The 25,753-nt window shown below is 41.7% G+C and overlaps 1 protein-coding gene across 23 annotated transcripts in view; it reads left to right on the top strand.

Moving 5' to 3' along the window:
• Nucleotides 1-25,753, top strand: part of ANK2 (ankyrin 2) — a gene marked incomplete at its 3' end in the record, with an annotated part of 315,375 nt that overhangs the window by 221,304 nt on the left and 68,318 nt on the right. For 22 of the 23 annotated variants that reach the window (XM_083631489.1, XM_083631494.1, XM_083631504.1 and 19 more), the window contains 13 exons: nt 94-192; nt 7,205-7,303; nt 8,004-8,201; nt 10,881-10,979; nt 11,118-11,216; nt 15,240-15,338; nt 15,610-15,807; nt 18,845-18,943; nt 20,265-20,363; nt 20,812-21,009; nt 21,923-22,021; nt 22,121-22,219; nt 24,063-24,161. In XM_083631489.1, coding sequence (XP_083487615.1) covers nt 94-192; nt 7,205-7,303; nt 8,004-8,201; nt 10,881-10,979; nt 11,118-11,216; nt 15,240-15,338; nt 15,610-15,807; nt 18,845-18,943; nt 20,265-20,363; nt 20,812-21,009; nt 21,923-22,021; nt 22,121-22,219; nt 24,063-24,161 — 1,584 coding nt within the window. The remainder of the gene's footprint in view (nt 1-93; nt 193-7,204; nt 7,304-8,003; nt 8,202-10,880; nt 10,980-11,117; nt 11,217-15,239; nt 15,339-15,609; nt 15,808-18,844; nt 18,944-20,264; nt 20,364-20,811; nt 21,010-21,922; nt 22,022-22,120; nt 22,220-24,062; nt 24,162-25,753) is intronic. The other variant, XM_083631496.1, reaches the window with a different exon arrangement.

Here is a 25,753-nt window from a genome sequence, read left to right as displayed (position 1 = left end):
TCTTCTATACTGTATCATGTCAAAACGCAAAGCCATCCCCATTGAACCTCTTCAAGTCCATCATGCTTTTTGTTTGTTCTTTTCATGGTGTAGAATGGAATCACCCCACTGCATGTGGCTTCCAAAAGGGGAAACACAAACATGGTGAAGCTCTTGTTGGATCGTGGAGGGCAGATCGATGCCAAAACCAGGGTGAGTGTTTCTATTCCCTGAATGTCATCCTGCACCTCCTTCCCCCCTTCTGTTTCTTTGTTGGTTTATGCAGGGATCAGAAATATGAACAGCAATATGCATTCCTTTAGAGATAGCTGTTAAGGAAGCCACTGTTTGCATTCAAGTCTTGAGTCCAAAGATTTTGTTCTGTGACTGAAAGGAGAATTTGCACTCATTGAAGAGGTTGTTTTACTCATGAAAGGAGTAACTCTATGATGGTAATTCCTTCTGCCCATGGAGCAAAAACTTTGGATACTGAACATTCTTGCTTCACAGTTGCCACTTTACGTCAGTGACGTCTCAAAAATTTATTCAGTGCCACCTGATCTTTCAGAGGAAGCTGTCCGCTCTTGTTGAACTTCTCAGCGAAACTTCCAAGAGTTTCTAGAATTAATTTATAGACTGTTAACAAGTCAAGCAAGTTATGATCGCAGGACCAGGCATCAGACTTCCCATACACCAACCCATATAAATAAGAGACCAGTAAGACTGGTTTTGGGTCAAAACAGGCCACAACTTTATTGAATACAGATGGAAGAGGTTTGGCTTGGGCATAGGGCAATCTAAATACTTCCGGCCCGCTCACCAGAAGTGACGTGTGGTCAACCCAGGTGTGGGTTCCTTAGACTTAACATCAAAAAGGGTGACCCCTGCAGGGACTGCCGTCTGAGGGAGTACCTGCAGCCCTGGCCCAGGGGCAGGCAGAGACTACAATCTCACCTCCGTCCGAAACAAAGGATTGCCCCAATGCCCAACCAGTTGTGACAATTGCTATGAGGTAGGCAAAACCCACCAGGTCAGAGCCAATTAGTCCAGTGGGCAAATTCTTACCTGGCCCCATAAAGAACGGCAACCACTGTAGCCACAGCAAAGTCATTGATTAGCAGCGTAAACTATGGGTGGGCGGGCGAGGAAACCCGGCGCAGGAACAAACAGGCTGTGCCCCAGGTATAGGCTGCTTAAATGGGCAAGGGGCGACTCCGAGGGAAGCCCACCATTGGCTCCATCAGTTCTTCCCACTGGCACAGCCCAGGTCCCAGCCTGTACCACCATTTGCCAAAGCAGGGTGCAGGCTAGGATCTGGTTCCTGATAGGTGGGGGGGGCTTATGCCCCCTCCTCCCATCAAGAAGGGCACTGCAGATTGAATTCCTCCGTCGGGGCCCCAGTGAAGCCTCCTCCGTCCTGCAGTGCTGCGGCACCAAAAGGCGTGAGCGGACTTGTCCTAACAGTAATTGAGAAACCGCAAGCAGAATGCTAATCTTGAATTCAACAGATATAATTTATTTTGGTTTTAATATTTAGAAGTAAAAGAGAAAGACCTTAGAGCTGAAAAATGGTCTGTGGCCCTGGCAAATAATTGCTGGTTTGGAGTATTGGATACTGTGTTTGCATACTAGTGTAGAAAAACAAACAGTTGTGTACTGCACAGAGAGAGAGAGAGAGAGAGAGAGAGAGAGAGAGAGAGAGAGATTCATTTGTGTATGGAAGGCAGGTGAGAGCAAGCAAATGTCCTTTTTGATTAATGAAGCTTCAGTTCTGGGACAGAGTTACAGACAAAAGTATTTTAGAATCGCAGTTTAGGCACCTATTCTATCCAAGCATGAAAGCACAATGTGATTGCTCTGGTCACACTTTAATTTGTTATACATTATTCCCTATCTTTTGAACATGCTATATTGCTCAACTGGCTAGATCAAAGTGCAGCCTTGCAATATGTGATCTGTACAGGACCACCTCCAGTTTCTCACAAAGAATCTAATTTTAAAAGTCTTTCATTGTTTGGCTTATCACCCCTGTCAGCTGGGAGTGTCGCTCAAAGCTGCTAGCACACAGACACCCACACAGAACCTAGCAAGTGTCCCAAAGCACTGGCACCCTCATTTGCACAGGTTTAGCACCGTCCTTTCTCTTCGTTCTCAAGGACACTGCTGACAGCATCTCAGTGTGGGAGATTCCAGAGCTTTGTGGTTTTGTTTGTCAGTGTCACGCTATTGTGTGGTGTCCTTGTGTCAGGCTTTGATCCGTTTATGTCCTCTTTGTTTTACCTTTGCTCTGTCTGCTTAGCTATGGCCATAACTAAATAGAGCAATAAAAAACAAAATAGGAATGATGTGACACTTGCCAGTTTTCAAGGATACAGTGAGTCTAGCTCCGCCATTTGTCAATTGGAGAAGTGAATAGAAAAGCATCTTTATATCTCAGTGATTTAGCGATTTGTAACCCACTCCAAAGGGATGTGGGTGGCACTGTGGGTTAAACCACAGAGCCTAGGACTTGTCGATCAGAAGGTCAGCAGTTCGAATCCCCAAGATGGGGTGAGCTCCCGTTGCTCGGTCCCTGCTCCTGCCAACCTAGCAGTTCGAAAGCACGCAAAAGTGCAAGTAGATAAATAGGTACCGCTCTGGCGGGAAGGTAAACGGCGTTTCCGTGCACTGCTCTGGTTCGCCAGAAGCGGCTTAGTCATGCTGGCCACATGACCTGGAAGTTGTACGCCGGCTCCCTTGGCCGATAAAGCGAGATGAGCGCCGCAACCCCAGAGTCGGTCACGACTGGACCTAATGGTCAGGGGTCCCTTTACCTTTACTAACCCACTTCAAACAACCAGAAAAGCTGCTGCTTCCTCTTTTGTCTTCAAGCATTGCACCCTACCTGGTAGATGGGACTTGGAGGCCAAACTGCACATTACAAACAAGGCAGTTTCTGGAGGGGACAATTACCTCCTACTGTTTCTCCATTTCAGCTCACACACTACAGTTTTCCCCGCTTGTGTGGTTTAAGAAGCATGTTAACTCATGATATGACCATAGGGCTCAGAAGGAGGAAGAGAGGCTGTGAGCAGCTTAAACCTTTGGTTTAAGTGTAATAATAATAATAATAATAATAATAATAATAATAATAATAATAATAATTTATTATTTATACCCCGCCCATCTGGCTGGGCCTCCCCAGCCACTCTGGGCGGCTTCCATAGAAACCAAAAATACAGTAAAATATCACACATTAAAAACTTCCCTGCCTTCTCCTTATTTTCTAAGGCCAGAACCTTAGTCACAGGCTTTCTGCTGTTAAGAAAAATGTGGCAAACAGCAGAAAACAAATATGGTATCTGAGTGAACAATAGAAAACCAGGGGAAATCACACTTAAACTCAAGGACAGGCTTTATTATTTTGACAGAATGTGCAAAATTATCACCGGCAGTCTTCATTAATAAATTTGAATTATGCTTCTTTAAGGGCCTTCCCAATATATCTCTTTAGTGATTGCAGTTAAACACAAACCCACTGAATGTTGCTGTTAAACTGAAAGAAAATGGAACCATCACTCCCTCAGAACTGGCTTTTGATGGTGTGCTTACTGAGCGGAAATCAGAGCAGCCTCTGGATTTCTGCCTTTCCTGGACTTTCCACTTCTAGGTCCAAAACACTTGTTTCTTAGGGAACAGCTGACAATTGCTGAACTGATGAACAAGTCCGCCTGCTGTCTGTAAAGCTTATAAGGCCCCAGAGATTTGCCACAGTACTCTTGTTGCTCTGCTTCCTGGTTGTAGACAGAAAATAGGACCTGGCCATCAAACAGACTGGAATTTTGGCAAGAAGTGAATCTGTCAGTAGAGTCCTACAGCTGGCAGCATGACTCAGTGAGATGTAGAGCACCTCACGAGTCACAAATTGGTGAGAGGATCTGAATTCAGGTACAGCTATATGAAGAGATTCCTTCTTTATTCATTAATTTATTTGAAAGCTTTTATAAACTGCTTAAAATTTAAAAATCTCTCAGCAGTATATAAAAATAATATAAAAACTATAACAGAAGCTGTTAAACAGCATTGTAAAAACAGGTGTGCTTTCGTAAATTGTCTGGAGTTGGGTATTTTTCAATCAAGCAGTATATATGTTTTGTTAAATAAAACTAAAACTAAATAAATAAATGGAGAAAATGAGACGGATCAAAACAGGAATTCAGAAATGACAGGCCTGGTCAAAAAATTATGTCCTCCCAGAATCATTTATTTTTCCTCACTGTGGGGCTCGCTGTGGTTTAATCTGAGTGGGTTTTTCATGATTCAGTAATCAGCTCTGTTTTCACACTGAAGCTGAGCACTGCTCTTGTACTCCATATTTTGGTTTTCTCATTTCAGGACACTTGAAGCCTTGATAGGGCACTATTTGAATGGTGTACATATTGTCACTAGGTTTCAGTTGCCATGGGAAGATAGGTAGGGAACAGGGTTGCCTTAAAGGCAGAGCTGTGCACAAATGGCCTCTCAAAATTCTCCAGCCTGTTGGTGAGCAGAGTATTCAGCGCAACCATTTCACCCTTTTTTCCAGCAGGAAGGGCAATTATCCAGCAGTGGATGGGGTTCAATTATCTTATTTCCCTTAATTTTGTTTGTTTGTTTGGAAATATGTGTGCATGTTGCTGCTGACAGCAATGGCAACAACCACTGAGCTGGCACTCCATGGCATTGTGGGGGGCGAAATGGCCATCCCCACAAATAATACATTAAACACTCTTAAGATGCCAACACTCTTTTAATAAAGTTTTATGTAAACTGGCAGTACTGTTAAGGGGGAAAAATGAGCATAAACATTAATTTACGAGTTAAATTCCTGGAAGAATTGATCGATCATGAATAAAAAAATGCTATGTCAGATTGTTATGCCTAGTTCCAAAAAGTTACTTTACAAATCTCATTCGCAATTCCCTGTCATGTCCACAGTAATAATAGAAGCTTATGCGAAAGGGTTATTGCAATAATATGTTTGAGATTATGTTGGGCAAGGATAGAGGAAGTGTTTGCTTGCTTGATTTGCTACTTTGCTACACCTTTACTGGTTTGACTGAGGACGTGGGCCTGTAAGGTAGCAGCATGTTCCGTACAGCTTTTATCTTATCTCAGGTGGCTTTCACATTTTGTATTAGAGCCCCAAACAGGGAACCAGAGGAATAAATTATTTCCCTTGTGTCTCTACCCTATATTTTAGACATTCTTTGGTTAAGCAGTGAAGTTGTGCTTCTGCAAAACAAGCTAGACATTTCATGGCAGCACCTTGGGATCTCAGTGGGAGAACTGAGATCCCTTTGATTACAGGAAACCACTGCCCCACTAGTGTTCCTTCCTAGCCACTGGTGCCAAAGAGGAGCTACACCAGGGCTACAATGGGCTATTATTCTGGTTTTGCTACTTTCAGTGTATTTCTGGGATCCAGAAGCTGTAACTGCGGCAGTCAAGTGACTTTCAGCTAACAAGGATTTATTTTGCTGCTATAGAGCAGGGGTAGGAACCTGTGGCCTGGCAGATGCTGCTGGACAATAGCTGTCATTATTCCTGACAACTGACCATGCTGGCTGTTTCTAATAAGTTTGACTCATGTTAAGCTTGTGGTCCACTAAGACACCTAGATCCTTTGCACATGTGCTAATGGAATGTCAGGTGTCCCCCGGTTTATAATTTTGCAGATGGTTCTTCCTGCCTAAATGTAGAACTTTACATTTGTCCCTATTGAAATTCATTTTGTTAGTTTGGGCCCAGTTCTCCAGTCTGTTAAGGTAATCTTGAATCCAAATTCTGTCTTCTGTGGCATTAGCTGCCCCTCCCAGTCTGGTGTCATCTGCTCAATCCCCCATCCATGCCATTTATCAGGATGTTGAACAGAAACGGGCCCATGACAGAACCCTGCAGCTTCCCACTTGTCACTTTTTTCCAGGATAATGAGGAACCATTAGTGAACTCTTCGGGTTTGGTCAGCCAATCATCTACAAATCCACATTGTAACAGCTTCTCTGCAAGAATGTCATGGGGGACTTTGTCAAAAGCCTTACTGAAATCAGCATTCCCTGATCTTTTGATAGATGTGCAGCCAGTGCAGGTGTTTTACCAGTCATGTCACACATTGTTGCCATCAGTAGTCTGGCTGCTGCATTCCACACCAGCTGGAGCTTTTGGTTCATGCCCAAGGGCAGCCCCCCATAGAGTGTGTTTCAGTAATCCAGCCTCAGGGTTCTGAATGCATGGACTACAGAGGTCATTAAGCCTTACGTTCTATTCCATAGATTTCAATACTTAGTTGCAAGTAACTCCTGTTGAATTGTGTCCTATGGAGTTCATGGGTATGTTTGCAAATCTGTACAAAAACAACATCCAATATGACTTGGGTAAATTTATGTTCTTTTGTGTGCCTTCCTTCTGTCCCTTCACATAACAGTGTCCTTCAGAGTTTACTTTAAACACAATTATTCTTTCCACGTTTCTTTGCTCTCCGAGGTCTGGAGTCACCTAGGATGCACTCAGTTCTCTAAATCTTTCATAGACTTGTCTTTTGCTAACCGTCATGTTCAGTGGCAGAGAAGCCTTGCAAGTGCTTTGGGACAGGATGTTCTTCTGCAGCAAAGAGACGGTGCTGTCACAGCAAGTTTGCCAAATGGTTGTTAGGGCCTGCTTGCTTTTCAGCCTTAAATTAAGGCTTCTTCCACTGTTGATTCCATGCTATGTTTTTAAGGTCTTCCATCGCCCTTTTAGTTCCCCCCTTGCCCAAACCTCCGTAGCACTGTGTTTTTTACCCCTGTTTCAAAAGTAACCTGAGGCAACACAGGTATTCCAAAATAGTGGAGAAAGATATTGGCAGAAAATGCTTCTTCTTTTTCTTCTGCTTAAGAACTGAGGACTGGTATACATTGCCATGGCCATGTGGAAGCTGCTAGAAAATAATTATGCCCATAGGGATAGGGAGAGTGGCAGCTGATCGCTTTGGTTACCTGAATTCTGTAATGTCTCTTCATGCCACATCTTCATAAGTGGTGATGGACCTTGAATGATACCATGTGATTTGAGTGACAATTAGTTCCCCAAAGATACACCTCACATTAACAGCCCAATTTTGCTGCAGGTTTCTTTTGGGAGGGGGGGTTCATAGGTGAAGAATACTGTATTCCATGAGCACAAGTGTGTTGGGTATAATAAACATTTCACTGTTTTTGCTTTTTTAAAGGATGGACTGACTCCACTTCACTGCGCTGCACGAAGTGGACATGACCAGGTTGTAGAACTACTCCTAGAACGAGGTGCTCCACTGCTTGCCAGGACCAAGGTGGGTAACTCACAATAGAAGAGACCTTAGACTTTTCTGGTTTTGAAATATCAAGGTAGATTACAGTACTTATGCATAAAGCATAAAATCTGGAATGTGAGTAAATTGTGGTACAGACATATATGGCAATACTCTGCTGGATTCCTGCACATAAACACAAGCAGACTTTAACTCAGGCCACCATACACCAGCCTGGAGAATGAGGTCTAACTTAGATTAGTGCTTTTGTGCTGTTCTTTATGCATAGGAATGTTTTCCTGCATTTTCTCCCACAACCAGGAGGGTGTTTGACAAAGTCACGTGAGAATATCTCGGAGTAACCTTGTTCAATTCACATTGCTGAAAATGTGGTAGACAGCAGGTTGGATCCAAATTAGGGATACAGGAGCATTCCCTTGTTTACCCTCCAAATGTATGCCACTTTGCATGCATTCCAAGCAAAGGTGCATATATCCTTGAGGGATGTATACCCCTTCTAACCAAATAATTGGGCAATTCCTAGTCAGTGTGCTGTGTTTTTACTATTCCAGTAGGGTTTATAAGTTATTTTGAAATTCTTCTGCTGCAGCAAGGGTGCTCACATTATTGGGCATAAATCGGTCATATCTATTCATTTCAGTGGGCTCCATGTAAGACTAGCATTGGATACCACCCTGTGAGTCTGATGCAGTTTTGAACTTTGGTCTTATGTCTTGTGCAGAATGGACTCTCTCCGCTTCATATGGCTGCCCAAGGTGACCACGTGGAGTGTGTCAAACACCTACTGCAGCACAAAGCTCCTGTCGATGATGTCACGCTGGATTACTTGACTGCCCTCCATGTTGCTGCACACTGTGGCCACTATCGCGTCACCAAACTTCTGCTGGACAAGAGAGCAAATCCAAATGCTCGTGCTCTGGTAAACCTTTCCTGTACCTCTACTAGAACACAAGGGGTCTTTGGACATTCTCCTCCACACATGCAGTGAATGCATGAAAAGGACTCAGTGCTAACTGACCTCTACCCCTGATGTTAGCATGCCTACTGCGTCTGCCTCCAGTGTCCATGCAGCATGCATGGGCATTATGGGGGCAGGGCCACTTGGACTACGGATGCCAGGGCTGAAGCCAGCAAGCACATGGTTCCCCTTCCTGCTCCACACATTCAGTGTTCATGTGGAGGGGGAGCATCTGCAGAGAGCCACAGTCACATTGGTCCAGCTGCTTCTTGTGACTGTCCGAACTGTCATGTATGCATGCAGTTTCTACCTCTTCAGGGGGTTCCCCATTGCTCCCTGCAATAAAGGGGCACACATTGCATTCTGTATTGAAAGGAGTGTGTAGTGAGCTACGCAAATGACAATCTAATGGTTCTAATGTGTGATTCTAGACACTGCAGTCTCTGCCACTGCCTAATAATTCTAATTCAGTAGGTATCTTCACACTGAACTCATATTTGCTTGTAGCCTTTTTGAGGGGAGGCAAGGAAACTAGATCTATTAGCAGGTGGCTTTGGGCTTCTCTTCCCCTTCCAACCCCCTCCTCCCCCCAAGCTTCCCTTGCCTCACAGCAAACTATTTGTAAGGTCCACTCCATTTCAAAAATAGTTTGTATTATGGTGAACGTCAATGGTTAAAAATAAAATCCACCGAGTCAATGCAAGCCCCTTGCGTGTGTCCAAGCAGCTCTCTGAATTCTGGCCGAAGTTCTCTGCAGTGCATTAACCGTCCTCGCAGCTGCCATATAGTCTCTTTAATATTTCAGCACCATGGATTCTAAGGCTGCAATATAACCCCACTTACACAGAAGTAACCATGAGTTATCCATTAGGATTGTAGCCTAAGTAGACTCCACCCTATGCTGATTATTAATTGGCATTTAAAACAGGCTGTGTTTGAAATTCAGGTTTCCAGACTGTTGACGTAATTGGCATCAATTGGCTTATGGCTCAGACAATTCAATTGATATGCCTCCCTAAAGGAAGAATTATGTTTTTATGATGTATAATAGGTAAGCTGTTTTTGTTGATGGCTATTCTCACAACTTGTATTATTTATTCTAGCCGATACACTCATAAGTTTAAAGCAGCTAAAACTGCAGTTAATTGACTAAAACAGCTCTGTCTGGAAACTACGTAAAGAGAAGGATCTTCTGTTTCTTTGATGCTATGTGAACATTTGGTTTAACAGAAGCTGCTAATATCACTTCCCATCAGTTGTCATGTTTGCCTATTTCCAAAACAGGACTATTTCTGAACTAGAAATAGTTCAGAAATAATGTATCTAAAAATTAAGTAGCTTCACAATTAACATAAAAAAGAAAAAAAGAAAATGATTTTAAAAATGGCACTTTAATTCTTAGTGTCCTCATTCTTTACAGAGTTCTGATGCTTAGTGCTTCATAAAAAGCCATTTGAAGAGCACTGGCCTCCTAGTGGCACAAAGTAATACACACAACAGCAAGCCTTAATCAAAACCTTGTCATATATTGCTGCACACATACATAGATACATAATAATCCAACTTGCAACTTGAACGGAAAAATGTTGCTTGTGTTGGCTTTCAGTTCATGCTGTCTTTACTGCCATGTGCAATATTCGCGTTTTGACATCCCACTTCAAATGTTACTTTTGGCATGTCAAATAGTGAATCTTGCATGGAGTGGCAAAAGTGCATTGCTAACTCACCACAGGTTACAGCTGCCAAGTGTCAGCCTGAGAAAGGGGTTGCTCATGCTTGCCCTGTCCCCAGAGGTTTGTGAGAGAGAAAGCCCTAGCATATATGATCCTTCAAGCAGTAGCTGTGTCATCTGATATCAGAAAAGAGCCCTGTTCTCGATTTTTCCATGATAAACCAGATGACTCAGCTTTTATTTTTATTTTATTTATAAAACATACACACATGATGTATGATTTCACATTTTCACATAAAACAACAGATAATTCTGGTGTGTTTCAACAGATTTTTAAACTATTAAATTACTGAACTTAGTCATTAGAGACCAATGTCACACCTAAGCTAATTGCCAAACATAAGTGGCTTCAGTCAGGAGTGGTGATATGTTTTCATTACCTTTTAGTAACTGTTAGAAAAAGAACAGCCAAGCAACAACACCATTCATTCTCGCTTCTCTAACACAGGCATTAATTAGTGAGACAGTTAAAACTTAGAGTAAATCAGAGATGTGAAGAGATGCCCCCCCATTTTTTTCCTAATATTTAAAATAAAAAGAAGGAGGAAAGTTATGGAGTATTTACTTTCAAAATGGTTATGTGTGAAGGACTTTTCAAAATGGTATTTTAAAATCATAGTGCTGTAAATCATATTTACACATTTTGGGATAGCACTATTTTTCATGTGAAGATCACCACACAAATTAAATTGCAGATGGGACACATTTTGTATTTTCAAAAAGGCACTTTAGCTTCACACATTCTGTGTCTTCACTCATGCTGGGATTAAATGGGAATAAACTGGCCCTGGAGTATATGCTTTTTCAGTATGTCGGAACCTGACGTTACTGAAGAAAATCTGATAATCTAACACTGTATGAGAACTGAGGGGTGCATGCTATAACTAACCTGATTGTCTTTTGCACAGAATGGTTTTACTCCACTGCACATTGCTTGCAAGAAAAATCGCATTAAAGTCATGGAACTGCTGGTGAAATACGGGGCTTCTATCCAAGCTATAACAGAGGTAGAGAAATTTCCTAAAGAAGCATCTCTCCCCACTATTTCTTCCTTCTCTTAGTTCCGCACTCTCCTTTTAAATAAATGAGGAAGATCCTAAAGGCGCTCTGCAGGGGAGTAAAATTGCTGTTGCTTTATTTCACAGTCGGGCCTTACACCAATACATGTGGCTGCATTTATGGGGCATTTGAACATAGTTCTCCTTCTGCTGCAGAATGGAGCCTCTCCAGATGTCACTAACATTGTGAGTATGGCTTACATCTGAGTAATCATAGTTTTGCTGCACTGCCATGTGTGTTACCCAAAATGTTACATTTGGTATCGTTAATTTATTAAACTTCCCTATAAATTTGTCTTGCATAAATGCATACAAAAGGGGTGTGTTTTTTTCTTTCTTTTGCTCTTCTGTCTGTCTTTGGTTTAGTTATATATAGATATATATTTAACTTCTCGATAAAGAAAATCTTAAGTGTTTAAGATGCCATGTTGCTTTGAGCCTGTGTGGCGTACTGGTTAAAGTGTTGGACTAGGACCTGGGAGACCAGAGTTCAAATCCCCACTTGGTCATAATACACACTGGGTGACCTTGGGCCAGTCACTGTCTCTCAGCCTAGCCTATCACACAGGGTTTTGTGGGAATTAAATGGTGAGGAGGAGGAGGAGAACCACCTTGAGCTCCTTGGAGAAAAAGGTATTATATAAATGCAATAGATTAACAAATTTCAGGTTCCTTGACTTTTTTAAAAAATGACACCTTTGTGGTATTGGCAGACTTGACTTGACTATAGTAATAAGTGTTTGTGTACATAAACAAATATACCTCTATGCTACCATAAATGGTCTTCAAAATAAACTTTGATTAAAAAATTGAATGCCCTTGAAAGAAAATAATTCATTCTAAACATGTTTACATGGAAGTTAGTTGTTCTGAATCCATTGAGATTTAGTTCCTAGTAAGTATAAGATTGCAGCCCAAATCTAATTATGTGTCAGATTCAACTTTTGCCTGTGCTATTTGCCAAATGCTTAAATCATCCAAGTGTAAAGGCAAAATAGCCTTTTATAATATTTATTACTAACAATCAAGATTGCTTAAGTGAAGCCAGTCCTAATTCTATAGTTATACATACAGTTAATTTTGCCGTGTATAATTTATTCATGGAAATTAAGTTAACAAAATTACAGCTGGGAAAATAACCAAGGAGCATAAAACAGACGGTAAAAACATTTCAATCTGACGTTTTTAATACCTAATTATTGTTTGGTATTATCACGCGGGTGGCGCTGTGGGTTAAATCACAGAGCCTAGGGCTTGCCGATCAGAAGGTTGGTGGTTCGAATCCCCGTGACGGGGTCAGCTCCCGTTGGATACAGTGAGTCTAGCTTCACCATTTGTCAATTAGAGAAGTGAATAGAAAAGCATCTTTATATCCCAGTGATTTAGCGATTTGTAACCCACTCCACAGGGAGGCGGGTGGCGCTGTGAGTTAAACCACAGAGCCTAGGACTTGCCAATCAGAAGGTCGGCGGTTCGAATCCCCGCGACGGGGTCAGCTCCTGTTGCTTGGTCCCTGCTCCTGCCAACCTAGCAGTTCGAAAGCACATCAAAGTGCAAGTAGATAAATAAGTACCGCTCCGGCGGGAAGGTAAACGGCATTTCCGTGCGCTGCTCTGGTTCGCCAGAAGCGGCTTAGTCATGTTGGCCACATGACCCGGAAGCTGTATGCCGGCTCCCTTGGCCAGTAAAGTGAGATGAGTGCCGCAACCCCAGAGTTGGCCACGATGGGACCTAATGGTCAGGGGTCCATTTACCTTTACCTATTATCACTTAAACTTGACAGTTGAATCAGTTATTGTTTTCAGAAGTTAAATTTAACTTGAATGGTCTGCAAAACTAAAAGTCTCATGGAGATTCATGGAACCATTCTAATGTGAATAATACGTTTTGGATTATGGAAAGATCTGTAGAAACACCGTGGTACATCTGGAACTAGAGAGGTTCTAGCAGGAAGTTGCAGGCTAAGTATAGCAGCTGACCTGAAATAAGCATAATCCACTATGGCCATTTACTTCTGTCCCCTCCCTACTCCTCTTCTTGTTGTGTGTCAGCTTTGTTGCAAAGATCATGGTTTGAATCAAGCCATATGCTATTACATCCAAACCAGGGAAGTCTAGTATAACAGAAGCCAAGATCACCACATCAAAAGTCTTGCCTTATGGAGTAGGGAGGTGTGTGTTGTTAGAATGCTTGGAAGTGGCTTAAGAAATACCGTATTTTTCCGTGTATAGGACTAGGGTTTTTTCCTAAAAAATAATGTCCAAAATTTGGGGGCATCTTATACATGGATAGCTCTTCCCCCTTTTTCTTAAATTGGAGTCCATGTCTTATAGATGGAAAAATATGGTAATTATTTATAAAGCTGTGAATGCACACCTAAATGCAAATTATGCGTGCAGAGATTGTTTTGTTCCATGTCCCCAGGCAAGAGTATTTAGCAGGACTATAGGGAAAGGACCCCTGGGCGGTTAAATCCCGTCAAACTTGACTATGGGGTGTAGTGCTCATCTCACTTCAGGCCAAGGAAGCTGGCGTTTGTCCTCAGACAGCTTTCCGGGTCATGTGGCCAGCATGACTAAACTGGAGTAATGATGGTTGGAATAGAGTATCTGTTAATCAACTTTAGGGAGCTTACCTGGATGAGGGATAACCCTTGTATTTCCTGTGTGGGAGATACTTTTGGGAAGGGGATTTGTTCATTAACATAGTTTAGGCCAGGTATGGCCAAACTTGGCCCTCCAGCTGTTTTGGGACTACAACTCCCACTATCCCTAGCTAACAGGACCAGTGGTCAGGGATGAAGGGAATTGTTGTCCCAAAAAAGCTGGAGGGCCAAATTTGGCCATGCCTCGTTTAGGCAAAACCCTCTTACATATAGCAAGGAGGAGAGGGCCGGGAGATAACTGCAGCATATACTCTGTGGCACAGATATTTCTTGTCCTCTTTCTTATCTCTGTGTTGTGCTCTGTCCTTGCACCCCCAGTTGTAGGAGTAGCATGAAAGTTAGCTGTTGGGTATTTGTGTTTGGAGTCCTGAACACAAAATACCTGTGTTACTTATGCAAAGAGAAATTTTATCAGTGTTCTTCATATATTTATTGCACAGGGTGGTTCCTTTTTGTATAAAGTCCCCTTTTTACTTTGTTCACGTAACCAAGTTCCCTCTTGTGTGACCTAAGTATGCTCAACCACCAGAGAGATGACCTAGTCATGTTGTGTCCTATCAACTGAATTATAGTCTCTTCATCAGGGGGTTATATATTGCTGGTTGTGAGCAGGGTTATTTCTCTCCTGTCCACATCTCCACCCTATTTGGGCTGCTGGTAGAGACAAGATTGAGGTAGAGATGGGTGAGACAAAGCAGAACTCAGGCTGGGTACAGGGTGAGGTTCAGGCTAGATACTGGGCAAAATGTGCTAGCTCAAGGTGAGGGAAAGGGTTCCCACTGAATGCAGGACTCAGGCTGTGCTCTAGAAACACAGCAGTTCAATGTTACTTCAGCAAGGAGCAAACTGGGACTCAGCCCTATATAGAAGCAGCAATAGGTGCATCCTAAGTGTGAGTCCCAAAGCAGAAAGGTGCTGCTTTGATTAAAGGGGCCCAACCACCCCTATCTTCCTTCTGGGTCTTCAATGATGTCATCATAAGTCCAAGAACAGCAGCTCCAGGTTCTCTGTAGTCCCAAAAAAGCTGGAGGGCCAAATTTGAAAAGTGCTAGAAAAAAGCACTGGTTGGAAGGGACCCTGAGGGTTATCTAGTTTAACCCCCTGCAATGCAGGAATCTCAGTGCATGGTCCCCCATCCAATTTGAAACCATATCGGATCTTGCTTAGCTTTGCAAATGTGCTAGCACTTTTATTGCTGCACCACTAAGAGGACATTCATCACTCATATTCTGCCTCCATGGTCAGAGGCATTGCCGCCAAATACCAATTGCTGGAGATCACAGAGCTCTTGCACTCATGTTGCAGATTTTCTGCAGGCATCTGGTTGACCGATGGAAGAACAGGATGCTGAACTAGACGGGCCATTGGCCAAATCCAGCATAGTTTTCTTACATTGTTATTAGCTTTGCATTACTGACTTTTTGGATATTAGGAGTAGAGGCTTTGCTTCCATTGCACTGAACATTGACCAGTATGAATGAAACTAATAAGGTTTTCATTCGGGTGGCTAACACATTAAAAAATCTGGGGTTGTTTTTTTTCAGCGTGGTGAGACTGCATTACATATGGCTGCTCGTGCAGGACAGGTGGAAGTCGTGCGCTGCCTCCTGAGGAATGGTGCACTAGTTGATGCACGAGCAAGGGTAGGTGTTTTCATATATCTACCTCTGCACTTTATTACAAAAGTGTGCTACCTACAGGTCGTCCCCCTGCCCCCCACTCCCAGCCCTTGGGTAATTTTGTAGATTTATTTGTAGTGCAGGAAACATTCTGTATGAACACATCTGTATAAACATTCTGTATAAACACATCTTTTGAACACATCTAGAATAATTATTTGAAACTGGGGGAAATGAGGCTTCATCTTTAATAACAACAGTCCCACTCTAACTTCTGTCCTGCTTTGAGTTGTAGGAGGAACAGACCCCATTGCATATTGCCTCTCGCTTGGGTAAAACAGAAATTGTCCAGCTGTTGCTGCAACACATGGCACACCCAGATGCAGCAACTACTAATGGGTATACACCGCTGCACATCTCCGCCCGAGAAGGTCAAGTTGATGTAGCATCAGTTCTTTTGGAAGCAGGCGCAGCACACTCTTTGGCTACCAAGGTAAAATCTGAAGTTTTGGTACAAACCGTCTAATAGTGAGCTGGCTAATGCTAGTATTGAACTTCCATTAAGTTTTCATCAAGTCTCTCTCTGTAGATCAGGAATAAGGGTGCTTGCTTAATTTGACTGCTGTGAATTCTGATATGAACTGACGTGATGCACACCTTCCAGATTGGAACTGACAGCACAGTTCTATAAGTTCCAGTCATCTGAAAGGTATAGAGCAGGTCAGGTCATATCAAAATTCACAACCATCAAATTAAGCAAGCATCCTTATTCCTATACAATAGATAGAGAGACCTGATGAGGAGAGATGAGTATTTGATGAAGCGCTTGGTGTCTACTCAGAAGGAAGATTGATTGAGGTTGTAATGGTTATAGGGGTTGCTCGTGCATAAGTTGCCGCCACTCCTGGCTAGGTTGCCTGGTTAAACCTTTTCTGTCTGGACAGCCCTTCACTTCGTGGCTGTTTCAGTCGCTAGCAGAATCCGTCAGTGGGCGTTTCTTGAACCTCTTCCAGCACAAAAGTTCTTTGACGCCAAGTCTCCGCCTACTCTCCCTGCGCAGAAGTCTTCTGCGCAGGGTGGGTGTGGGTAGCGGAGGACCCGTGCTCTCCCCGCTGGTCTCCGGCGAGGAGTCCTGGAGCCCCCTCGCCGATTCCCCCATCTGCCCCCCTTTATCCCTGGTGTTACGCTGATTTCCTTCCCCAGCCGATGAGCTGTCTCTCTCGCTGCTGGGCCCTTCTCCAGCATCGCTTGGGAGCCTTGCCTCTGCCTCTGGCTCCGATGGCAGTTCCCTGACAGAGGTCAATGGGTCTTACTCTCAGAAAATTCTTAGTGTCAGAATATATTTAGAAATGTGTATTTTGAGTAGGGGTGGGGGAGAAATTAAATTCCATTTCATTTAAGGCCAAAGCTACCCAATTTACACCTTCCAAAACAATATAAGAACCAAAACACAGCCAATCTTCAAAATTCCAGTTCTCCGAATTTTGCAATGCAGTTCTTCAGCCAAGTAATGTGTACAAAACTTCATGTACTAAAATAAAAGTTTACATTAAAATGCATATATATTCGTGAAAGTAACATACGAAATGCTTTATTATTAGGGAAAATATGCTTTGTAAGTTTTTTTGTGTGTATTGGAAGAAACTCATGTTAAAATTCAGATGAATTTTCTTGAGGATCTTATTTTCTTTAAAAAAAACACACACAAACTGATGTGGGAAACTGAAGATGGAAAAATCAGAAACAGGGAGAAACTGAGATTGATAGATTAATTCATCCCAAATATTGAGAAGAAAGGCACATTTAAAAGTGAATTTTCATGCAGGTTCTGAAAAAATGCAGAAAAAGTGGAAATAGGATAGCAAGGGCTTATTTGTGAATACAAGAGTGACATGAACCAGAAGTGGCCTGATTTGTACATCTCTAAATATGAATAATAGTAGAGCTATAGTTAAGTTAGAAGTGGCTGGCACAGTGGAGTCCTCCTGACACCAGTGTCACTGCTTCTCTGGACAGGGCGAGGCAGTAGTCAGAACAGGGATGCTCAGGCACACCAATGGATAGAGTTCATTGCCTCCATTATTGTTGTGCCAGCACAGTCCTGATCTCACTGCTACCATGCCCAGTCACTACTCAGGTAAGTAGTAATGGTGTTGGCATTGAGAGAGTGAGTCTGCAGCACCACTCCTAAAATAAATTCTCCAAAAGCAGTCTTTCCCTCCAGACGTTTCAGTGGTCATGAGTTGGAATCCAAAAAAGTATGCAGGGCACCAGCTTGAGGAAACCTGCTTGTAAGCACAGTAAAGTAAAAGCAGTTTATAATACATTTAATATGTGCATAAACTGAGTGATATCTGATAGAGCTACCATTGCCATGTTACCTTGTTCACCTTAGCAAATCACTTTCTAAGTGCCGGTTTCCCAAAACTGGCACAGTGATTCAGAGCAAGGGGTGTTTGATCACAGGCAGATGATTATTAAGACAGCTAAAATACATGGGGTGTATGTGTGTGTGACTTGTCTTCAGATGATTAATTCTTAAAGAGTTGCTTGATTTAGACCTGATGAGTTATTTAAATAGCTGCATTCATTGTTCCCTAGTAAAGAATATGGGTTGTTACAAAAGAGGTTGCGCCACCCAGTACGGAAATTGGAGGTGAAATGGTTTTACCCCAGTTAAAAGAAGTGAAGACATTTTGAAGATATGACATGAGTTCAGATGTATCAATAGTCCACACACCTTCAAAGCTGACATGAGAATTGTGTACAGGAACCTGCTGATAGTGCATACAGAATATTTTGACCTACAATTCCTATTACCAAATCCACAAATTGCTTTTTTCAGACTCCTGGGAGTTTAGGAAACAGTCAGGGGGTACTGTGAAGGCAGTTGCTGAGAAGGAATATATCATAGCAAAATTGAATGCATGCACAGATACTGCATGCCAGATACTGCATATATACAGTATACACACACTCAACACACACACCCTGCCTTTCAACATGTATTTGGTAAGTGGGATGTCTTAATTTTGTAAGTTGTGTTCATTTACTTTTTGTAAAAAGAAAAAAGGAAGGAAGGAAGGAAGGAAGGTGTCTATAATAACTTCAGATAATAATAATAATAATAAAATAATAATTCTCAAAGCAGCTTACAAAAAACTGAAACATACAATATACAGATTTCAAAATATAAATTAAACTTCAGGTTAGAACATTAGAACACTACTGATGGCCCAAAGGCCTCCTGAAATAAATCTGTTTTACTTGGCACCTGAAACTTAGCAGACATGGTGCCTGCATGGGATATTTCCTTTTAGGGGTAGAAATACTTAGCAAGTTGGGAAATATGCTATGGACCCTTGGGAAGTTATGATTAATTATTTTTTCAGTTCCTTTAATGATAAAATTTGATTTTAATTTGAGGGCTAAGCAGTTACTGCATTGAGAATATGTAGGGATTATTCTTTAAAACCAAGTAATTAAGATTATATTAATGTTTTTGGTTTTTTCCACCTGTGCATTTTTAGAAAGGATTCACACCACTGCATGTGGCAGCTAAATATGGAAGCATTGATGTGGCGAAACTCCTGCTGCAGCGCCGTGCATCTCCTGATTCATCTGGAAAGGTAGGAATTAGTGTCTGAATTTGCTTTTTCCAGTCAATACTGTTAATAATTTCCCATTGCAGTTATTAGAAGTAGCTTTTATTTATATAGTAGTTTGTTTATAGATTAATATAAATAAAATGCAACTGATGATCCCAAGAGTGTCATAAATTATTTTTTGACACCAAAAAGGACTTGTATGCGCAGGAGTGTGGTTAACAAACACTGAAATATCATTAGCATTGCAGAAAACAAATATGAAATATTATATCAGTCAATTAATGACATGCAGTTGACAGACAAATTTTATTCCACAATTGTAGAATTAGGCAACAAATCAGGAACTTATATGGGGAAATGGTTAAGAGACTCAGGGCAGGAATTAAATACAGCAGAAAGTAGCTGGATAGGGGTTAATTTTTTTAGCAAAAATGATATCCATAGTTCTGAAATTATTATTTTTACAAAACTTTTAATCAATAGTATCTAACTCCATATAAACTAAGTCAAATCTATCCAAATACACAAAGCAGTTATCGGAGATGTAATAACCTTCAAGCAGATTTCATGCATGCATCTTAGCACTGTCTAATTATGCATATGGAACACTTTGCACAATCTTATTGTAAAAGTTTTGGTTTCTTGCCAGCAGTGCTGGTCCCAAGTCAAATTTCCTACTCACACTCCACAATATCTGTAGGTAAAACTTCTCCATGTTTCTCTGCCAGCTACAGCTGATTATGTGCAATAGTGGCAGGGAATGATATCACAGCAAGTTGAACTAGATAGCACACAGCAGGTGGGAGAGAACTTGATAGGGCTACCATTTTCAGCAGAGTTCGTGTTCTCTGTAATGTAAATTTTTGTTCTGATTACATAAACATGTACTTCCACATTGACTTCTCAGTAGTGTGTGTGGTAGGATAAAAGTACAGTGATATGGATCAAGTCCCCCCCCCCGGACTTGACAAATGATTCTGTTGGTATGACTGAATTATTTTGTTTTGCTCCATTCTGTAATTCATATTTGAGCCTCATTAGCCTACAGGGCATAGTAGTGTGGTTAAAGTTGTAAAATAGATAAACTAGGGCAATTTAAATTAATTCTTAATAGCCTATCCGCTTTCAAAGCAAAGCCCCTTAACTAATGATTTCTTTAATGCCCTTTCTGTTCCTAAGCAACTTTTCTAATATGAAAATAATTCACCCTGAGTTTGATGTTTATGTTGTGCTGTTATGAGTCAATCGCTTCTTATTTAACATATTTTTTTTGTAATGTAACGGTAGCTTGAAGCAGAGCTAACCATCACTTAATGCCATAACATAAACCCACCCTTTCCAGAATGGCCTCACCCCCCTCCATGTTGCTGCTCATTACGACAACCAGAAGGTGGCCCTACTGTTGCTGGAGAAAGGTTCTTCCCCCCATGCTACTGCCAAGGTGAGATTTCCCATTCCATTCAAGAATGTTTCCTTGGAGTTCTGACAGTATAGGTGATGCTTATCTGTTTTTATCTATGAAATAGTTACATTAAAATTGCATACTGTCTAACAGAAGTAGACCTTTAAGCTTTCGGGGGGAATCTCCAGGGACTGACAGGATTTAAGAAAAGCCATTGCATGGTCCTGTTCTTGAATAATGTGCAAACCTTTGAGGATTTCACTACTGACTGGTGTCACAAAAATATCCCATGCTGCTGTGATCCGACACAAGAATCCCTGGCTGATTTCTTGCTTGCTGAGGAATATTCCTCCCTTAGGTGGAAGATTTAGACTCAGTAAAAGTAAGAAAAGAATGGTCATTTGCTGGAGAAATAATGCATTGATATTTATTGTGAAAGAAAGCAGACATTATAAATAGATATTAATTCAAAGCAACTGGTTTTTAGAATGGATATACCCCTCTACATATTGCTGCTAAGAAGAATCAGATGCAAATAGCCACAACCCTGCTGAACTATGGAGCAGAGACCAATATTTTGACCAAACAAGGAGTGACTCCACTTCACCTGGCCTCTCAGGAAGGTCATGCTGACCTGGTGAACTTACTTTTGGAGAAAGGAGCTAATATCCACGTGGCCACAAAGGTAATGCCTTCCTGTTAATGGAAATAAACCCACCTAATGCTATCTAGAAAATGAAAGAAGGGATAGTATTGTGACACAGTTAACAGAAAAATATTATTGTATGTTGAATATGCAGAAACAGATAAATATGTTTCTATCCCGATAAAATCTGGATGGTAGAAGCTTTCTAAAACACTTACTTGCTTGGTTTTTGGTCCCGTACTTAGGCAGTTCTCATGGCCTGGTTCTCTGCCTATAGAATAACAGAGGAGTTTTTCATGCATTTATTATGTTGGTGCTGCGATGTTGTTGGCGTGACTGTGGGAGTTGGTCAGTTGTGTAGGGAGATCTGTTCTTGGAAGGTTTTGTTCATTCCTGAGAGAAAGGCCCCAAAGGATTGTGATGGACATTTGCTCATTGTCCTCATAGGATGTTCTTCAAGATTTTCTCCTGTTCAGTGTGTATGAGGCCCCTGGCCATAGCATTTAGTGCTATCAGTTCTCTCATGATATCCAGCTCTACCTTTGGCATTCATCTTCTTCAGATCTACACTTGCTGCTCTTTCATTTTGGGCCATAATTGGGGATTGGCTGTGAGTGAGCTTCCCAGAATTAAATCTAGTCATGGCAGATGTGATAGACAGAATGATAGCTGGCAGTCTTTCTGACTTGTAAGTGATTAAGATTCCTTCCATTGATGGGATTCAGGCCCCCTGGTAGCACTAGTTCACAGCCTTGGGATGTTCATGGTGAGAAGACATCTTCTCTTCAATGAAGACATAGCTACTGCCATGCATGCCTTTGTATGCCTGAGGCTTGACTGTGGTAATAAGTTTTATGTTTGGTTGCTGCTGATGCTGTTTCAGAAGGTTCAGCTGTTGCAAATACTGCTGTATCTATAATACAATAAAGGACTGTTTATATTTAATTTACAGAGTGGATTGACATCTTTACATTTGGCAGCTCAAGAAGATAAAGTGAATGTAGCAGATATCCTGATAAAACATGGGGCAAACAAAGATGCCCAAACTAAGGTATATCAGTAACTTCCAAGATGATGAAATAAATTTCCAGTGTGATATCATATTCACTACTTATTTTTTGTGGTTTTTTGGGTTGCTTTTTATTTGTAGCTGGGTTACAGTCCATTAATAGTGGCTTGTCACTATGGGAACATCAAGATGGTCAACTTTCTCCTGAAGCAGGGAGCTAACGTCAACGCAAAGACAAAGGTAAACATTTGTTCATAATTTCCTCTCCCCCTCCCCTTTGCTGCTTTGCAAACATGAGATGGTAATTTGCACTTCGTATTTTAACTGTTCCAGGGAAGTATGCTGAAAGCAGAATGTGGTTCTCATTGACTGTAGCCAGTTTGGTCAAAATTGCAATGCAGTACTCAGTAAGCCAAGCTGAGAACCATTAATAATTTGTTTGTGGACTAGGGACACATGTGCATGTATGAGAAGCAGACACAGATGATCACTCATGTGGATTTCAATTTTCGGATTATTTTGTTATAAAATGGAAGCAGAATAATGCTCCAGAGACTTGTGCTTTGATGTGATTTTTCTGAAGCACATCTTGGTTCAGGCATGCCTTCATCAATGATGAATACAAGTTTTAGAGTGGTCTTGTATATAAGCCATAGCTGATAAGGAATTGTGTGCAGTTGACTGAGCAGGTCGGCAGGAAAGGAATGGAACATTCTGCCCTCCTCTGCTCCTAGCATGGAAATCTCTGGACTACCAGAGGAGGGAAGCCCCTTCCTCTGAACCCAGCAAAGAAATCTAGTGGGCTGATGCAAGAATGACAGAACTCTCTGACAACCCTCTGGACAAGATAAGAAGCTCAGTTGACTTGCATGGCCTTTGTCCCACAATGCAGCCATGTGGGGGCAAGCAGTGAACCTTAACTGCAGTTTCTAACCCCTTCCCAATTCTTTCCTTTACATTCCAACTGGCTTTCAGCATAAGTGCAGTTTTTTTTAAGTTGCATCCTGCAGCTGAAAGTTTTGAAGTCCCTCTATAGGAAAAAGAACACCTCGTTCCCATGCTTCTAAGAGGTAGATACATACTTTGAAAATCTAGCAAAAGGAAGCTGCTCTTTTAACTGAGTGAATCCATACATCTGGCTGCCAGTTAGTCTGGAAAGGAGTTGGGGTTTTGTTTTGTTTTAAAATGTCCTCTGCTATACGGAAACATAAAAGATAAGATGCACCAATTTTGAATATACTTCTCTTTAAATTGCATCCAAGACATTCAGTTAAGTTTGGCACATGATGTGTTATTAGCAAGAAGAGTTTTATAGTTTGCTGTTTTACTGTAATAACGTCCCCCCTTTCTGAAAAATTCCATTTCAGTAGTTTACTGTGTGGCCTTAAGAATGGCTGGATTGGAAATGTTGTGGCATTGCTTCTGTCTCTAAATGTTCTGTCTCACCCAGTGTTATATTTAGCTGAAGTTGCTTTTAGAACACAAGCCTGCTTTAGGAAATATAGGTAGCATACAAGAAAAGCAAATGGAAAAATGAATTTCTAACCAAAAGTTAGTTTACTTTGAAGCCTGTGTTAGCTTTTTCTTCATGGATCTGCTATATTACACTCTGAAATCTCCAAGAAAAATAAATCAATTGGATGATCAACAAGGGTTTGTGTGATGTATTGCTCATACTTCTCTTCCAGGGACTAGCCCATAGAAAAGCATGGAGGGGAAGTTGTGAACAGTTTTAAAGAATATAAAAACTTCACAAACTTCCATGGCATCACTAGTCTTTACTTAATAACTGCTTTGTCCTATAAGCTTTGGCCCATTGATTAATTTCTCCCCAGCTCCCTTTTTCTAAACCTTAATATAGATCTGGTAGCTATTACTTGCCTTCAGTTATTAATGGTGAAAGAAAAATTTTCTATAAAATGTATTAATAATGAAAATTGCAATATCCAAACAGATATGATTGCAAGGTTGCCAGCAATTATGAGTTATTCCTTCATTAAAATAATCTAGGGAATATGCAAATATATATATTGATGTTGCTGTTTTTCCCTCCCCTAAATGTGTGAACTACCACTAACTACAGAATGGGTACACTCCTCTGCATCAAGCTGCTCAGCAAGGTCACACACACATCATCAATGTTCTTCTCCAACATGGGGCCAAACCAAATGCAATCACTGCGGTAAGCATGGTATTGCCACACTGTTTCCTTCATTTCATGGTGTAGTTTTCTCTTTCTGGTTCTGTGTTTTAAGCTAATGATAATAAAGCACCCACCATACCATCCAGCATAGGGAAAGAGTGGCGCCTAATTTATTATCTTAGATTGTTTCCTGATTGGCTGTGACACAATAGTGTGTATCCATTTCCTCAAAGAATAAGAGTATGGTATAATTTCACTGATAGCCACTTTCCCCCAGTGTGTGACTAAATGTTAGACTCAGTGAAAGTATAACGTCAAGACAACCTGGAGACTGTATTCCATTCAAAAGAGGATGGGACCTGATTGTTGGGATCAGTTCTGAAATCTGTTCCTTCAAAGAGTTTCAGAGGAACATGAAGGGAAGCAGAGGTGCCAGCTTGAAAGGGCGATGGGGGGGCGCAATGTCATGCGCCTGACATCAGGACGTCAGGAGGAGCTGGGGCAGAATCAAACATAGCATCTGCACAGCTTCAATGGTTGGTGGCTCCTCTCCTGGTGCCACCACAAGCGGGAAGCTGCTTTGACTCTCTTTCACCTCCGCGGCAGGAGGAGAAAGAGAAGGAGCTGGCCGTTGGAGCTGTGCCATGCTGTGCTTGGCTCCACGCTTCACCTCTGTGCTTTTTGGACATGGGGGGGGGAGCTCCCACCCAAAAATATTTGAGGGGGCAAAAGGGGTCAGCCCCCAGGACCTGGTGCTCCTATAGGAAGGTGTGCAACTTCAGAAGATTGTTGACATTGGAAACCATGGCTTCTCAGGTTAAGAATGACCACTTATCTGATCAGAAGGTGGGCAGCAGTTGCGGCCCCGCACAGCAGCCCCACAAACCCCCAGAGGGCAAATTGGCTTTCTATGTAGCCTGACTAGAACTGAGATGAAACAGTGCCCTGTTCACGCAGTCATTTCTCACACAGAATAGAAAAGCTTTCTGTTTGCAGAGAGGTTAGTGTTGCATCAAATTAAGTGTCATCCCACTACATTTTCCAGTCGCCCTCCTTATCGCAAAAAAGTCCAATCTTTTGGGGGAACGGGTTGATGTGCAAGACTTGTCAGTCAACAATAATGGCACAGCCCGAATTTGTTGGTGTATGATTAAATTTTAGCTGAAAATATCAACAGTCTAGAAGCTCCTTCAGCCAAAAATCAACATATAAGAAATCAAAATTTGGTGCTGAAACTGCACTGGGGGTGTGTGTGTAAGTATTCTCAGAAGGCAAGTGTTTGTACAGTTTAGATTTTCCTAGGAAATATTTCACATTCTCCCTGAAAATACTACTTAAACCCTGAAAACTGAAATTGAAGCACATTTGGTACAGCCCCAAACATAACACAAATTAGTGGTGCTACTTTTGGATTAAATATATTACATTTAGAAAAGAGAAGCAAAATTAGTTCTGTTATTTTCTTCACCCAAATAGAAATTGAGGCATACATTTGCTGAATATTCTATCCCCCCAGTCTAGGGATAGCCAATGTGGTTTCCTTCATATGCTGTTGGACTACAACTCCCACCAGGGATTAAGGGAGCTGTAGTTCAACAACATCTGGAGGGCATCCTGTTGGCAGTGGCATT

This window comes from Podarcis filfolensis (genome assembly GCF_964270895.1).
Source record: "Podarcis filfolensis genome assembly, chromosome: 9".
Lineage (NCBI taxonomy): Eukaryota > Metazoa > Chordata > Lepidosauria > Squamata > Lacertidae > Podarcis > Podarcis filfolensis.
This window is presented reverse-complemented; position numbering and strand designations above follow the sequence as displayed.